Source organism: Silurus meridionalis, chromosome 20 (assembly GCF_014805685.1).
Source record: "Silurus meridionalis isolate SWU-2019-XX chromosome 20, ASM1480568v1, whole genome shotgun sequence".
NCBI lineage: Eukaryota > Metazoa > Chordata > Actinopteri > Siluriformes > Siluridae > Silurus > Silurus meridionalis.
The window spans coordinates 10,696,943-10,714,770 of record NC_060903.1 but is presented as its reverse complement, the minus strand read 5'-3'; the positions used below and the strand labels follow the sequence as shown (position 1 = coordinate 10,714,770).

General features: G+C 39.2%; 2 protein-coding genes and 1 long non-coding RNA gene across 9 annotated transcripts in view; 1 reads left to right on the top strand and 2 right to left on the bottom strand.

Moving 5' to 3' along the window:
- zeb1a (zinc finger E-box binding homeobox 1a) overlaps positions 1–2,171 on the bottom strand; it is a 49,230-nt gene extending 47,059 nt beyond the window's left edge. For 2 of the 6 annotated variants that reach the window (XM_046876417.1, XM_046876414.1), the window contains exon 1: positions 523–1,473. Coding sequence is in view for 3 of the 6 variants with exons in the window: in XM_046876414.1 (XP_046732370.1) it covers positions 523–538 (16 nt within the window). In the remaining 3 variants the exon portion in view is untranslated. The other 4 variants (XM_046876412.1, XM_046876413.1, XM_046876415.1 and 1 more) reach the window with 4 other exon arrangements.
- On the top strand, positions 1,515–5,630 carry LOC124402949. Its single transcript, XR_006928812.1, has 3 exons — positions 1,515–1,646; positions 5,356–5,505; positions 5,580–5,630. It is a non-coding gene; the product is annotated as an uncharacterized LOC124402949 (long non-coding RNA).
- A 6,024-nt stretch (positions 5,631–11,654) lies between these two features.
- The window catches only part of LOC124403021 (G-protein-signaling modulator 2-like), a 33,438-nt gene continuing 27,264 nt past the window's right edge, over positions 11,655–17,828 (bottom strand). For both annotated transcript variants that reach the window (XM_046876550.1, XM_046876551.1), the window contains 6 exons: positions 16,658–16,787; positions 16,443–16,519; positions 16,160–16,285; positions 15,768–15,942; positions 14,863–15,092; positions 11,655–12,673 (listed from right to left, as the gene is read on the bottom strand). In XM_046876550.1, the coding sequence (XP_046732506.1) occupies positions 12,524–12,673; positions 14,863–15,092; positions 15,768–15,942; positions 16,160–16,285; positions 16,443–16,519; positions 16,658–16,787 (888 nt within the window). In that variant the 3' untranslated portion in view covers positions 11,655–12,523. The remainder of the gene's footprint in view (positions 12,674–14,862; positions 15,093–15,767; positions 15,943–16,159; positions 16,286–16,442; positions 16,520–16,657; positions 16,788–17,828) is intronic.

Genomic DNA, 17,828 nt, shown 5'->3' with positions numbered 1-17,828 from the left:
TTATGCATATTTTAAAATAAACCTCAGGATTCATGACTTTTGTGCCACGTGCGAAAACATTTAACATGTCATAACGTGGGTGATAATTTAGAGACAATTGCAACAGAAAATTAATAAGACACAAGCTAAATCACCTATGAAAGTGTTACATCACCTAGACTACCTGGCTCGTGTCCGACATCAGAGCCAAACCCCATTCGTCACTGCATCATCTAACGGTCTGCTCCGCCACTCCGGCCCCACCTACATTACATAAAACGCTACACAGGAAGCAGCACACCATTGCAATATACACCAACCAACCACCTTATGCTCGACTTTTATTCTTGTTCGCCCTCCGACTATCGAGCTGAACGAACGTGCCGAAATGAACTATAACAGGCAGTCAGACAGGACGACTAACCAAAACCCTAAATCATGAAACTGAACGCGCGCGCGCACACACGCACTCTCAGCCACACACACACACGAAAACCATGTCTTTGTTGCACCGCAGAAATCAGAACATCATCTGTTTTCTACCTGTACAAGTTGCCATTTGCTGCACCGTGCACGCGCCTCGTTTTTTCGCTCCTAATAATAGGAACGGATTTCGGGCGACAGTTCCTTCCCAAGGTTTGTGCTTCAACTGTTCCGAAGACAAGAAGCGGAGGTTTAGCCGTTATACAATGCATTAGCTTGCGCCGTTCTTTTTCCGCTCATCGTTCAGGTAGACACGGTGATGGCTCCGGTAGCCTACGCGGGGCGGTGCGAATCTCCCGCGTCACACGCACGCACACGCACGCACGCGCACGCACGCACGCAGGAAAAAGGTAGCTCACGCTTCTATAACGGTACAACGCAGTTCTGGTGTTATTTAAAGGAAGCGCAACAACTTATATTGACAACCAAGTAACACCAAACTCCTCACTGCTTTTGAAGACCTCAGTTTGGCGATTACAACAATTACGTTCAAATTCAAACAGCCACCGCAAAGTATAGCGGTACACTAGACAGTAAAAATATATTTTAATTATTTAGAAAACTTTATACTTATTAACCAACTTATTTAGGCACGCGAAGACTTGCAAGACTGAATTAATAATAGCGAAGTACAATGGACGTGGATAAGTAGTTTATAAAGCATGCTATATGCAAAAAACAAACTGAATACTGAAAAACAATTTGTCTGTTTGTGTACAGAAAATAAGTTACATGGTTTGTTATTCAGAAAACGCCACAGGGCACGTAAAACCATCGAAAAACAGTGGAGGGTTACTCTAGATAACGGTGGCTCCGAACAGCTTTCTTACACAGGTAGACAAGCTAACGGTTCATTTTAAGCTATCCATTTAAACCAAGTCTACACACATTTACTCAGCTCTTTGGAAAATAAAGTAGCCATACTAGTTGAATAAACGCTCAAAAACTGGCCAATAGTTATCAGCAAATACGCCTCTTTTTTTATCTCGCCTGTCCGGATCCTCACTGACCACTCACCGTTATTTCTCCTTGGCTTCGTCTGCTTTCTACGCTGGCACCTGGGGCCATCCGCCATGATTTTGTACCGCGGCCTCGCTGAGCACGATAACCGTAACACCGCCCGCCCTATCCGAAGCCATCTCTGCAGCACCTGGTTTACGACACTCTGGTTTACGACAATAAACGTACGTGAAGTGTACTTTCTTTTCTCCCCAGGCAGTTTTATGAAGAATGTTTTTTTTTGTTGTTGCACATATAAATAATTACAAAACCAAGCGTCCGAACAGAAGCACTTTGAACGTACGAGTGATTACGTGACCAAATCATTTATGAATTTATAAACATAAAAAATGTAAGTTGTAAAATTCCATCACAGCCATTGAGCATGGCCTTTAACTGCTGCTCAGTGCAGCAGTTAAATAAACTTACAGCTGTAAGTTTCTTTGAATAATGGCCTCTTCCAAATGCCATATTCCCTGTCATACCCCCCATCAGCTTTCATGTGGATGGCTACCTCTACTCAATAGTGAAATGTGATTTTCAAATTGTGAACATAAAGCAAGGGTTAATTAAGGGCTATGTTGTCAACTTATTATTAACAATAATTATTATACAGCAAAACAAAGTGATTTTCCCATTACCTTTCTCCCAGTAACCTCTCTTTATGGAATAACATTTAATACATTACAGAGAATACAGAGAAAATATTAATTTGCAGTGGACGAATAGAGTTCAGGGGAAGACCGGCCAGCAGAGAGTTGCAGTAGTTGAGTTTTGAAATGACAAGAGACAGAACAAGCACCTGGGCAGCCTGTGTGGACAGAAATGGTCGAATCCTTCGGATGTTGTAGAGAACAAATCGACAAAAACGAGCCACATTAGCAACATGTGGGAAGAAGGACAGTTCATTGGCCATAGTTACCCCAAGGTTACGAGCAGTGGCTGAAGGGGAGAGCAGAGAGTCATAAAGTGTTATTTGGAGATCTTGACCTGGAGATGAATCATCTGGGATGACCAGAAGTTCTGTTTTGCTGGGGTTGAGTTTTAGTTTATGAGCACACATCCATTAAAATATATTATACATTATAGGTCCTCCTGGGTATAGTTACATACACCAACCCCGTCTAAATGTAAATGTAAATGTAAAACATTTGAAGTTCTTCATACCAACATAAACTATTCAGTGTCCAAAAGCAGGTCCAGTCAGTCAATTCCACTAATTATTATTTATAGACCCCCAGGGCCCTACTCTGATTTTATCATAGAATTTGCAGATTTCATCACAAATGTAGCTACTTCTTTGGACAAAGCATTAATTATTGGTGACTTTAATATTCATTTTGATAATCAGGAAGACTTCGCAGCAGTTGTGTCCATTCTAGATTCAGTTGGAATTAATCAGAATGTTATAGGACCCACTCATAGTGGTGGACACACTCTTGATTTGTTGTTAACATTTGGATTAAAAATAAAAAACTTAGTCATAATTCCACAGTCTGGAGCTATTTCAGACCATTATCATTATTATATGATGTTACCGTGTTAAGCTTACTTTCACGTCAGCTACAGCAGCGCGTTTTATCAACAATCTTCCAGAAATTACGATATTAAATAGATCTCCGTTTGAGCAGAGCTCGACTGGGCCACTGAACACCTAGAATCAACGTTACGTTATACTCTAGATGATGTAGCTCCCCTTAAGACCAAAATAATCAGGGGAAAAAAATGAGCACAGTGGTATAATGATCATACGCGCACCTTAAAACAGACCACTCGGAAATTAGAACGTAAATGGCGTCAAACAAAATTAACAGTATTTCATAGCATGGAAAGAGAGCCTCCTAAATTATAGAAAATTTCTTAGTGCTGCTAGATCAGCATATTTCTCCACCCTCATAGATAATAACAAGCATAATCCTAGATTTTTATTCAGCACGGTAGCAAAATTAACAGGAAATAAAAGCACTGCACTAACATGCACACCATCATTAGCTAGTAATGATTTCATGAACTTTTTTAATAATAAAGTTGAAAACATCAGGCAAGAAATCCAGACGGTTAATATAAATCCAAATCATTTTACAAGTAACCCAGCAGTGTAATTATAGCAGACAATCAACTACAAAGCTTCACTCCTATTCATGAGAATGACTTAATTTCATTAATTTCCTCATCAAAATCATCAACCTGCATTCTCGATCCCTTGCCTACAAGTTTCTTTAAACAGATAATTCCAGAAGTAATTGAACCTGTTTTAAAAATAATAAACTTTTCCATTAGCACTGGTTATGTACCAAAATCCTTCAAACTGGCAGTTATCCACCCCCTAATTAAGAAACCTGACCTTGATCCATGTCAGCTGTCCAACTACAGGCCAATATCAAATCTCCCCTTTATATCCAAAATTTTAGAAAAGATTGTAGCACAGCAGTTATGCTCAAATCTACTTGAATGAATAACATTTTTGAAATGTATCAGTCAGGATTTCCGCCTAATCATAGCACAGAGACAAGGCTAGTTAAGGTGGTAAATGACCTGTTATTGGCCTCTGATCAGGGTTTTGTCTCTTTACTTGTTTTGCTCAACCTTAGTGCAGCTTTTGACACCATTGATCATACTATACTGCTTGCTAGACATGAAAACATTGTTGGAATAAAGGGAACAGCTTTCTCTTCGCTCAGGTCTTATTTGACTGATCGCTATCAGTTTACATCTAGATTAGACTACTGAAACGCTTTACTGTCTGGGTGTGCGAGTAAGTGCATAAATAAGCTTCAGTTATTTCAGAATGCAGCAGCAAGAGTCCTCACTAGATCTAGGAAATATGACCACATCACCCCTGTTTTAATCAGTCTACACTGGCTCCCAATCGAATCTCGCATTGATTATAAAATTTCTAATTTTAGCCCCTTAAAGCCAGTAACTCTTAGTATTTTTAAAAAGTCTTATTTGTACTTTTTCTTTCTTTTTAAAAAAAAACACATTTGATCTTAAACTGGGAGATCAGTCATGTGCCTCAAACCCATTTCTGTAGTCATCTCTTACAGACACAGATGTTCCCATCCACAGAACAGATGTCACATCGCCAGTAACCTCATCTACCCTCCCCTGTTGTCTCAATCTCAAACATCGGTGGTAGGTGGGCTCTGGAATTGTCAGTCTGCTGTAAGGAAAGCTGACTTTATCACAGGCTTGGCTTCCCACTACACCTTTGACTTTCTGGCACTTACTGAGACTTGGATATCCCCACAGAACACTGCTACACCAGCTGCTCTGTCTTCTGCCTATGCTTTCTCTCACTCACCAAGAGAAACTGGTAGAGGTGGTGGTACAGGTCTACTTTTATCACGGAGATGGTGTTTCACATCTCTCCCTTTGTCTCATTTAACCATGTCTTCTTTTGAATTTCATGCAGTTTCAGTTACCTCTCCAATCAACCTTTTCATCATTGTCATCTACCGCCTCCTGGTCCCCTTGGAGACTTCCTAGAAGAGATGGACACGCTCCTCAGTACTTTCCCCTCTGACAGCACCCCTCTGACAGTTCTTGGTGACTTCAACCTCCCAGCCGACAAACTTCAGTCATCTTGCCTCTTGCCTTTTCTGAATACCTTCTCCTTGACATTTAACAGCTGCCCTCCAACACACAAGGGAGGAAATGTCCTGGACCTGGTTTTCACCCGCCCTACTCCAGCTACAGACATGACTGCCACTCCACTTCCAATCTCTGATCATCACCTGGTTTCCTTTTTAATCACTCTTCCTATTCAACCTAAAAATAATTTACATGTCTCTCTTATCCGTCCTAACCTTCACTCTTTCTCTCCCTCCACTGTAACTTCCTGTACTCTTTCATCTCTTCCTGACCCGGACTCCTTTTCCTCTCTACCCTTAGACGTTGCTACAGACTCCTTCCTCTCATCCCTTTCCTCAACCATGGACCTCCTTTGCCCCTTGACTACAAGACCCAAGAAGTCTTCTTGTCCCACACCGTGGCTGTCAGAAGTTTTGCGCAGCAGTCGACGAGAGCTCAGATCTGCAGAGAGTAAGTGGAAAAAATCACAACTTGATGTAGACTTTTTATCTTACCGTGCACTCCTGACCAAATTTTCTTTGCAGGTGACTTCAGCCAAAACTGCCTTCTACAAGGAAAAGCTTGAGGCCTCTGCTCAAGATCCTCGTAAGCTTCACAACATTTCTCTTCTCTACTCAACCCCCCTGCTGCACCTGCTCCATCCTCCCTGACTGCTAATGACTTTGCCTCCTTCTATGATGAGAAGATTAAGAGAATCTGCCAGACCTTCACTTCCTCTCCAACAATGACTACACAACACAGCCAACAATCCACTACGTCTCTGTCAAGCTTCTCAACCTTAACAGAAGATGAGATACTGCAAGTCATCCGATCTTGCAATCCCACCACCTGTCCTCTGGATCCAATCCCTTCAACTACGCTCCAGACCATCATGCAAGATCTCCTGCCCTTCATCTCCACAATCATCAATGGGTCATTAACATCTGGCTATGTACCAACTGCCTTCAAGCAAGCAAGGGTCATTTCTATCTTGAAGAAACCTGCTCTGGATCCATCAGACATCAACAACTACAGACCGGTATCACTTCTCTCCTTTCTTTCTAAATCTCTGGAATGCACTGTTTTTAACCAACTGTCTGTCTATCTCTCACAGAACAACCTCCATGATCCGAACCAGTCTGGGTTCAAAGCGGCACATTCCACAGAGACGGCCCTTTTGGCTGTTTCTGAGAAACTGCATGCTGTTCGGTCAGCCAAGCTGTCATCTGTACTTATCTTCCTGGACCTTTCAGCAGCATTTGACACAGTCAACCACAAGACACTTTTGTCAACCCTCAAGAGCCTTGGTATCTGCGGAACAGCATGGAAATGGTTTGCTTCCTACCTGGAAGGTCGCTCATACCAGGTAACATGGAGGGGATCCACATCTGCCTCATGCAGACTCACCACTGGTGTCCCACAAGGCTCTGTACTTGGTCACCTCCTTTTCTCCCTCTATACCCACTCCATTGGTGAAGTCATATCCTCACATGGGTTTTCCTATCACTGCTATGCAGATGACACTCAACTCATCTTTTCTTTCCCTCCATCAGACACCACAGCTTCTGCTCGGATCTCAGCATGCTTGTCAGATATATCTTTATGGATGAGTGCTCACCAACTAAAACTCAACCCCAGCAAAACAGAACTGTTGATCATTCCAGGTGATAGATCTTCAGGTCAAGATCTCCAAATAACTCTACATGACTCCCCTTCAGCCACTGCTTGTAACCTTGGGGTAACTATGGACAATGAACTGTCTTTTTTTCCACATGTCGCTAATGTTGCTCGTTCTTGTCGATTTCTTCTCTATAACATCCGAAGGATTCGACAATTTCTGTCCATACAGGCTGCCCAGATGCTTGTTCAGTCTCTTGTCATTTCAAGACTTGACTACTGCAACTCTCTGCTGGCAGGTCTTCCCCTGAATGCTATTCGTCCACTGCAAATGATCCAAAACGCAGCTGCACGACTTGTGTTCAATCAGCCCAAGTTTTCCCACACCACCCCACTGCTGCGCTCCCTTCACTGGCTTCCAGTAGCTGCACATATCAGATTCAAAACACTGATGCTTGCCTACAAGGCCAAAAATGGACCAGCACCATCATACCTCAGTGACCTCATCACATCTCGCACTGCACCACGCTGTCTGAGATCCTCCAGCACTGCTCGACTGGTACCTCCTTCTCTCAGAATGAGAGGTAAGTACACTTCAAGGCTCTTCTCTGTTCTGGCACCGAGGTGGTGGAATGAACTTCCCCTAGATGTCCGTACAGCAGAGTCCCTGACTATCTTCAAACGACGACTGAAAACCTACCTCTTCCTGAAATACCTAAATTAGCACTTTCCAAGTTTGTAGAATTCTAGTTATATTTATATTAAGTTTGTAATCTTGCGTACCAGTGTAGTTTTATTCATAACTAGAGACTCAAAGCACTTTTGTACGTCGCTCTGGATAAGGGCGTCTGCTAAATGCCACAAATGTAAATGTAAATAAAATACTACTACTGATGTATAAAGCACTAAATGGTCTCGCACCACAGTATCTGAGTAAACTTCTGTACCAGTATGATCCTCCATGCCTACTTACATCAAAAGGTGCAGGCTCTCTGTTGGTTCCTCAAATAACGAAGACTACAGCAGGGGGCAGATCTTTCTCTTATAAAGCCCCACAGTTATGGAACAGCCTTCCAATCAGTGTTCGGGAGTCAGACACAGTCTCAGTGTTCAAGTCGAGGTTGAAAACATATTTATTTAGTCAAGCCTTTGATCAGTAGATTTTTTCTTAGGTACACATTCACACGTTCACTCAGGTTAGCTGATGGTGGTGTGGTGGGTCGTGTCTTATCCCAGAGAACCCTCATGTCTGTGTTACCTTCTGGTTCTCCCTTGTAGTTATGCTGCCATAGCGAGTCTTGCTGGAGTCCAAACTGCACAGTGATATTAACTTTCATACAACAATAAGGACACTTAATAATCCATATCCTTCTCTTCCTGTCACCCTCTTCTCTCTCTCTCTCTCTCTCTCTCTCTCTCGGTTGAGTTAAACATGCTCCTGAGGCTCCAGTGACCACTTTTCCTGTCCCTCTCCCCTCCGTGGATCTTCCCACTTCGTCCAGGCCTGCCACTGAATGGTGTTCTCTTCGACTGGAGGCCACTCTGTGCAGCTTGGGACGGTTTCTCATCAACACCTAAGGTGGTTCCATGAAATTCCGGAGTAAGAACGGTCGCTTTGAGGATGGATTGGACTGTAGTTAATGTCAACAGTCTCCTACACAGACTCAGGACTACTTTTTGCTTCTGATCATCATCACTGTACCCCGCAACATTGTATATCTGCTACAAATGGACATTTGGTGCAACCCAGATGAGGATGGGTTCCCTCTTGAGTCTGGTTCCTCTCAAGGTTTCTTCCTTATGCCATCTCAGGGAGTTTTTCCTTGCCACAGTCGCCACCGGCTTGCTCATCAGGGACAAACTTACTTATAAAGAACATATTCACTTTTAATTACCACATTATCTGTGTAAAGCTGCTTTGAGACAGTGTTCATTGTTAAAAGCGCTATACAAATAAAAAATAATTGAATTTAACCATTTACATCAATAAACTGATAGCGAACAGTCAAATAAGATCTAAGCCAGGAGAGAGCTGTTCCATTTTTCCAACAATCTTCTCAAGTCTAGCAAGCAGGACAGTATGATCAATGGTGTCAAAAGCTGCTCTAAGTTCAAACGAAATAAGTAAAGAGACAAAACCCTGATCAGAGGCCAATAACAGGTAATTTACCACCTTAACTAGCGCCGTCTCTTTGGTATGATGAGGCCTAATCCTGACTGATACATCTCAATAATATTATTTCTAAATAGAACTTAACTGCTATGCTACAACCTTTTCTAAAATTTTGGCGATGAAGGGGAGGTGTTAATTTGGCCTATAGTTGGACAGCTGACATGGGTCAAGGTCAGGTTTCTTTATTAGGAGGTTCATAACTGCTAGTTTGCAGGATTTAGGTACATAACCAGTGCTAATGGAAGAGTTTGTCAATGTTTAAAACTGGTTCAATTACCTCTGGAATTATCTTTTTGAAGAAACTTGTAGGCAAGGGATTAAGAATGCAGGCTGATGATTTTGGTGAGGAAATAAATGAAATTAAGTCATTCTATTGAATAGGGGTAAAACTTTGTAATTGATTGTCTGTTATAATTACACTGCTGTCTACAGGGTTATTTATAAAATTCTTTGGATTTATATGAATCGTCTGGATTTTTTGCCTGATATTTTCCACTTAATAATTAAAAAGTTCATGAAATCATTACTACCTATTGATAGTGTGCATGTTAGTGCAGTGCTTTTATTTCCTGTTAATTCTGCTACCGTGCTGAATAAAAATCTAGGATTATGCTTGTTATATTCTATGAGGGTGGAGAAATATGCTGATCTAGCAGCACTAAGAGATTTTCTATAACTCTAGAGCAGGGGTCACCAATGTGGTGCCCGCAAGGACCACATGAGTCGCCCGATGGCCTTTTCTACAAATAGCTCTTTCCTACCTTGTTAAATCATTGTTGATAATTATTGTGAGAAATCATTAACATGATCAGTGTGGGTCAGGGGTGTCAAACTCGGTGTCAAATCCGGCACGACGTACAATTATATCTGGCCCGCAATATGATTTTTTTATAGATCTATTATTATTGTTAATAATGTCCTGGCGATATGAAGCGCTGATAAACACAAACTACAGATCCCATAATGCAGCGCTTCAGCTGCCTTACCGAACGCTAGGCGACCTGGGAACATTCCAGCGTCAATCAAGTCGAGCTTCTGTTGATGTATTTAACCCTATTGTACAGTTATTGTGAAACAGCGCCTCACAGTGGCGAAGAAAAAAAGATGATTCTGAAAACAGTCTTTTAAAACCGATGGGATTCTGAGTAGATGTTTACTGACACTGCCGGTAAACACGTGTTTCTTATTAGTGGAGCGAATGTTTCTGTAATTAAGGAATTGAATATAAGACACCACTATGAGACATCAGGAGGAGCTAAAAAGGAGGAGCAAATTATTTTCAGTTATTTAAATTTTAGGATTATTTTTTATAAAATGGCATAAGAACAAAGAAATCTGATTGTTTTGATTTGTTGTTGTTTTAGTGTTTACTTAAAAGCACAATTTTTTATTTGTTCAGGGTTTTTTTCTCAGCATGTTCATATTTCTAACTTGTATAATTTTGACAGGAGATATTTTTATGGAGAGCAAAATATTTAAAGTTTAAGTTTATTTATTCTAAAATAATATTACGGTCTGTTTTTATTCATACTTATGTAAAAAAAAACATTGTTTGTGTGTGTTCAATAAATGTTTATCCTGTTCGGACCATGACCTAAAATGGGCTTTGAGTTTTGGGCCCCTGTGCAATTGAGTTCAACACCCCTGCTCTAAACCATCTCTCTATGCACACTTAATACTGTATTACCATACTTTTTTTTTTTTTTTTTTGGGTGTATTGCATTTCATGAATTAATTTCAGTAAAGCCCAGTTTACAGTAGGCTTAATATATATATATATATATATATATATATATATATATATATACACACACACAGTGGAACCCACTTATCTTGACCTCGGTTAACTCGACAACCCCATTAAGTCGACATTTTTTAAGTGGAACCGCCAAATTCTCGCTTTGTCTTAGCATTGTTTAATGGTAATGTCGACTTTTTTATGTCGCCGAACCCTAATATCTCGAGCACAAGGGGGGAAAAATTTGCCATTCAACGTCAGTTATCTAGATCCACACTGTGCAGCTGCAGAAGAACTCGCGAAAGTGGCAGAAAAATCAAGCCTTACAGATGCTACAGGTGTTGTATTGTATACTGGTGAATCTCTGCTGTTAGTTAGTGCACATATGCCTTTTGTTGTTAAATGTTATGCGATGAAAGGGAGGCGATGGTAAGAGGCGCGTAGCGCGGAACGTGGGATGAGCAGCAAAAGCATAGAATGAGCAGGATCGGGGGGGAATCCGCGATTCGCTTTGGGAAGAAAAGCGCAGCCGTTGAGAGAGTGCCGGTGGGAAGACACGTACCGGGATACACATGCGCGACAACAACGAATGTATGTACATTTTTATAGCATGCCTTCATCAAACAAATCGCAGCAACGCTGTTGTGTAAAAAAAACCACAAAAAACACGTGCATGCACATTCTCATTTATTAATGCACATCATGTACATAAAGAAATTTCAAGCATGTTAATATATTGCCGCCATATTGATTTTCGTTTATCTCGATCATCGGTTATCTCCATGCTTTTTGGCATCCCCCTAGGACATCGACATAACCGGGTTCCACTGTATATAGGTTTTTTTTTATATAATTTATTCAGCATTTTAACATATTTTCTTTTAAGATATGTAATATCCCTAACTGAAAACACACTTTGAAATAAACATGAACAATGAATTAATATTGGTAGTGTAACATTAAAATCACACACATGCTTGAAGCAAACCCCAAATCATTCCTAAAAACCTTGCCCTTGACTTGAAGGTTCTGAGCTGTGTATGCACATCTGCAATAACACAGTATATATTCACAGCTAGATAATATTCAATATGTGAGCAGTAAGCATTTTTATTACGCAACTGAAATGCCAGATGTACACGTTAATATGTACAAAGACCTAATTCCAACCATTTCTAACTAATCAATGCCATAATTGCTATCATTTAAATGCATCTATTAACATAACTCTCTTATTCATGTAGTACTTGTTTTAAAAAGAACTGTAAAAACTGTAAACTGTGCTTTTATGTTCAATGAAAATACAAACATGCTAAAAACTAAGAACATTCTTGTCAAATATAAGCATTTCTTTTTATGATTTAGAAGACAAATGCCATATGTTGAGCTAACTTCAAATACTAAAGTCTACCTGTGTCACTGCAACAGCTTCATGTGCTGTGGAAGTCCCTTGCAAGTGGTCTTTAAAATAAATTTCCCAAATTCCAAAAACTGGTCCTCATGGGGATAAGTGTAGTGATCAGTGGAGGATCAACATAATCAGCATAGAAATAATCATGTGCATCATGGTTAGGGTTAGCAATGCTTTAACACTTGCATATCATGTTGTTTAAAACTTTTAGTGGACATCAGGCAGGAAAGTAAAAACAAAATGGAAATGTGTCAGAGCTTAGTTGGGGTTCTAAAAATACAAATGATACTACAACTATCTTTGGCATGGAATATGGGGAGCCCTGAATGGGAGAGGTATCATACCATTGTTAATTAGAGCATTATAATCCAATTGTCACAAGTTTCAAACAAAGCAAATATTAGCCTTCATCATCCTTGGTTAAATCATGGGAATTGGCAAACAAACATAAAACAAACTCTATGTTAGCGACAAGTGTAAAAAAAACCCTGGTGTGTATGTGTGCTCAGTACAACGGAGGAAAGTGTGTGTTTGTGAATGTGCATAGTGTTCAGTCGATGGAGGGCAATGCGGCCCTTTGTTCATTAATCCTCTTGGCCTGAGAACGGATGATGAGACTTAAGAAGTCCTCATCAGGGACAGTAGGTTGATGGATCAGGGCAGGAGGTGGGGCACACCTCTGATCATTTAAACGAGAACCCTGAGAAAGAGAAAGAGAATGCAATGAAGTACAGAGTGGGAGAGAAAGGATGAATATGGAAAAATACGAAAAGCAGAGTATTCCAGTAGCCTTCCTAGTAACAGAATGCACACAATTTAATAATTACTCATGCGCAATTTCCTTTTTAATATATTTGATAATCTACACTGATCTACATGATATCTACACTGTCTGCCTTGACAGCATAGAAGCAGATTTCATATAGTACTATACAGTGACTGTCACTAAACAAATTAATTGTATCTAAGTTAAGTCTCAGGAGTTTTCACATATTTTTTTTATAAAAAAGAAAAAACTATTTAATGCTGTTAATGTGGACAAGAAAGGGAACTGACATCAAATGGCCTCTGTGCTTTTGCTGTTCTTAATACAAGTAGACTCAAAAGGGACATTTTAGAATCATTAAGCTCTCAGGCCATTTGTAAACATCATCTTTTACATTTTACAGAAATAAATAGGTTATGAATTTTAAATGTATAAGGTTAGTTTTTATAGGTTTGTTCCTTATAAGTTTATCCCTAATGAGCAAGCCAGTGGCAACTGTGGCAAGGAAAAGAAACCAGACTCAAAAGGGAACCCATTCTCATCTGAGAGAAAACTCTATCCAAACGTCCATATACAGTGGAACTCACTTATCTCGACCTCGGTTAACTCTACAACCCTATTAAGTTAACGTTTTGAAGAGGAACCGCCAAATTCTCGCTTTGTCTTAGCATTTTTTAATCGTTATGTGGACTTTTTTATGTCGCCGAACCCTAATATCTCAAGCACAAGGGGGGAAAATTTGCCATTTAACGTCAGTTGTCTCGATCCACACTGTGCAGCCGCAGAAGAACTCGCGAAAGTGGCGGAAAAATCAAGCCTTACAGATGCTACAGGTGTTGTATTGTATACTGGTGAATCTCTGCTGTTAGTAGTTAATATATTGCCGCCATATTGATTTTCGTTTATCTCGATCATCGGTTATCTCGATGCTTTTTGGCATCCCCCTAGGACATCGACATAACCGGGTTCCACTGTATATGTTATAAAATAAAATTATTTTTACTAAGATTGAAGTTACTTAAAGTTTAACAAAACTGTAACAAAACTGCAATAATTGTCCAACAGCATGCAAATGAACTACCAAGCAATGACATTGTACCCTTAATAATGTTGGAACAGTTGCTGCGCTATCCATTTAAGAAATCTATTGCCATACACTGAAAGGAGACTCCCCCCACATGTACATGTGTTTAGAAAAGTTTAGAAACAGTTTAGAAAAGTACATAATTTGTGTGAACCCACCCATTTATCGAATGATCAAAAATATTGGAACATGCTACTGACATATGCCAGGGAAAAACCCAAAATATCAACCTCCACTTGGTGGAGGTAAGGTTAGAAAAATGTAAGAACAGAAATAGAGAAGTTATATCACAAGATGCAAACCACTCATTAGTAGTAAGAAATAATGAAAGAATAAATTAGAATTTGCAGAAAAATACAAAGATAATCCACAAAAAAAGTGGAAGCTCATGAACGGAAAACCTATTGGCTAGGTTGGAATCTCACTGATATAACACCATAAAATCATTATGGTAAAAGTAAAATAATATTAGAAGTCTACAAAAACTTACTGCCTGCCAATTTATAGAGTCATTTATTTAAATTTATTGGGAGGAATTTCATCATGCAGATAGCCAATGAGCCAAAACACAACAACTATTTTGTCAGAATGGAAAAAATAGAAAGTTTTTTGACTAGTCACATCATTAACCCTTAATAATTGAGCAGACATTTAGCCATTAACCCAATTAAGCAAGCAATGCAACTATTGGAAATAAGGGATATACAGTAATTATTTACCGTGGTTCGAATCTCGCACCCAAGTTTATCGTGGCATTGCATTTGCCACATAGCTAATTTGTTACGCTGCTTTTCCCAGTCTCTCGCGTATAGCATGATAGACCAAAAACTTAAAGGGATTGTTTTCATGGAGTTTTATGTTGACATAAGGAAATTTTTTAATAAAAATATAATTATTAATTATAAAATTAAGTAAAATGTTAATACAGTTACAGTACTGAATACATAAAATAGCATTTTTGGGGTGGCATCTATATATACTAGTAATTATGTATGTAATTGCATAATTGCATAAAGGCAATAACAATGTTATATCTCACCTGGCTCTTGAGCAGCATGTCAAAGAAGCAATCATCAGGTTCAGATGGATCCAGGTTGGTCATGAACTGGCTGAGGACAGTCTGCCTGCTGCTTTTCGGGTTTGTTTGGAATTTACACAACACAGGCTCACTTCCCACAGCTCTCTGATCCTCTAGCCGCCGACTTTCAACAGTAGCCACGATTCCTAAAACTGTGTCCTGGCCTTGTGAGACTGCAGATTCTGAAAAGGCTATGGAAAATAAAACAAGCACGAAAATTATTTATTTACTGGAATTCTGGAAATTCACAACCTGCAATGCCTATGCTGGCTCCTGAAATACAGCCACTGTAAAATTAGTGTATAAAGTATACACTAGATGGCCAGTATACAAAGTATACACTAAAAGTTCTGTGGACCACTGACCAACACACTCATATGTAGGCTTTACCCAAACTGTTGCTACAAAATAGGAAGCACAGAATTGAATAGAATGTCTTTATAGGATATTGTAGATCCAAAGATGTTCCAGCATGACAATGCACCTATAAAAAAAGGACATCTATTAGGATATATGACTAACATTTCTAATGCTCTTTAGGCTGAATGGAAAAATCCATATACGGGTAGTCATGCTTCAAAATCCAATGAAAATCCTTGACAGAAGTGAGGACATAACAGAAGAGGGCAGACTTGATTAAGAATGTGAAATTTAAAAGCACATAGTGATATAGTCAGGTTTCCACAAATATCTTTGCATTATGTTGTAGCTTGAATCCCCCAAAAAAATTATTTTATTGCATTGTATTTACACATTTACCTTTTTAAAAAGAACAACTCTCCCAACCACCCATTGTCCTTCAAACTACAATAGTTTTGACATGGTCAAAATATTCAACAATCAAGTATAAAAGAAATTGCACTTACACTTCTTCATATTTGTGGGTTGAGATGAACATGAGGAGGAAGGGTCAGAAATAGTATTGGACTGGTGGCCTAGCACCTTCTGAATAGAGCAACGTTGGTCATCCATTCTGTTTTCTTGGATACGACTTAGCAGGTCAAGAAAGCTTTCATTGCCCAACATATCCGCATTTACACACTACATGGAGTCAAATAAAACATTTTAATATTCTGAATTCAAAGTATCATTGGTAAAATTGACAGCTGACAGTTAAGTCAAGTAAAGGACCTGCGATACTTCTGACTTGCCAGCTGTAGAATGACCACTGAATAAAAATCTGTGTAAAATATCTGTACCCACAGAGTTTGAATAATCCTAAATGCTCAGTCATATACAGTGGTCAACAGAGACTCACTTTCTGAGTTGGCTGCTTCTGTTTACTGGAGCTGGAGCTGTTCTTCCCTCGTAGACGATTCATGAAGAAGAATTTAGAGGAGAACTTAGCCTTTGGCTGCATACATAGAACCTCAGTGCCCCACTTCTGCACAAGACAAGACCCAAATCAAATGACAAATCTACATGTCTAACACATGAATCGGAACATATGTCTAAAAGTTATTTTGATGTGTTAATAAAGTGTGTTAGCCAGGGGTGTTTTCATATTATCTGATGCTTGCTCTGTATAAGGAAATAATCACTTTGAGCTTTTCCGGTGCAAGTGTCATCAACTCCAAATTCTCCATGCTGAAACGTCTGCTCATCCTTGGTCTTGCTCCTGCAGAAAACAGACCAAATCTCTGTTGGACTAGCTGTACTTCTGGTACAATACTTTTTTGTAATATATAACATTACTGTATTGCATTACTATTGACAACTATGCTATGCTATGTAGTTAACAGAGTTGATACTTTACCATGCAGATTATAATTAATCTCTTTGTTCTCTGACAAGACAGAATTGTTTGTACTGTAACTGAGAGCGAGGACAGACTGGAGATCAGACACATTCATACGAGCAGTCAGCTCACCACAGCAGTCACCTGTCTAAAAAGAAACCAAAAATGTTTATACAATTTATAAACTAAGTTGTAATTCTATTATGAAACAATTCATGAAATTGCCTACAATCTTATTAGGAAGAATAAATAAATTAATTTGTAACTAATATTGTAATGAAAGTATAACCAATAATAATAGAATAATAATACTCAATATGAAATCGATCATCTTAAAAGTTAAAATCATTTAGAAATAAAAAAACAACAAAAAAACAAAGTTACATTGAAGCAATGAAGCACTTTTTTCATATTTAGCATGTTTTTATTATTTTTTTGGTTTTAAGTGTTAAGACAGGTCCAGTCATGTGGGCTTGTTATAGTTACTTAGAGTCATATCAAAAAATAGTGCTGGCAACCAAAGCAAAAACCTTCTGATGGATAAGTATTCTGCAATAAATATATTCTAACAATTTAAGTAATGACGTACATTTTAGCTAATTCATTTTTACTTGCCTTACCATGGCTATTATTCGATGAGGGAATGTAGAGGTTGAATCAGATTTATAGCTAAGAACATTGTCTTTTTGACTGCAGTAAAGTTAGTTTAATAGCTCTATTGCCAATTTATTATTCTCAATCGAGTATTGTCTGTCTGAGTATGTGTGCGTGTTTGTGTAAAGAAATGCTGTAAAAAAATAAAAAAATAAATAAAAAGCAATGTAATCTAGCAGAGGAAAAAGGATTTTGTAGGATAAGAGTGTATAATTAACCAATTATACCCAGCAGTACTGATAAGCATTAATTTTATATGTAGGTTGAAACAGTCATCAACTAAAACAGAAACAGTTGTGTAAAAGGCTTAAAACTGAGTGAGGAGCCAAACTCTGTCAGGGATCCCCCTGCCACGCCTCCCACAGCCGCTGTCAGGGATTCACCCTGCCACGCCCCCCTCAGAAGCAGTCACGCTGCCTTATCCCGTGCCTGCCTTGACGACCGACAGCTGTGGCTCATCTAGGCTTAGACTATATAAACTCATGTTCTCGAGTCACAGGCTGTCGGTTCTTGAAGGTCATGCCGGTGATTGCCT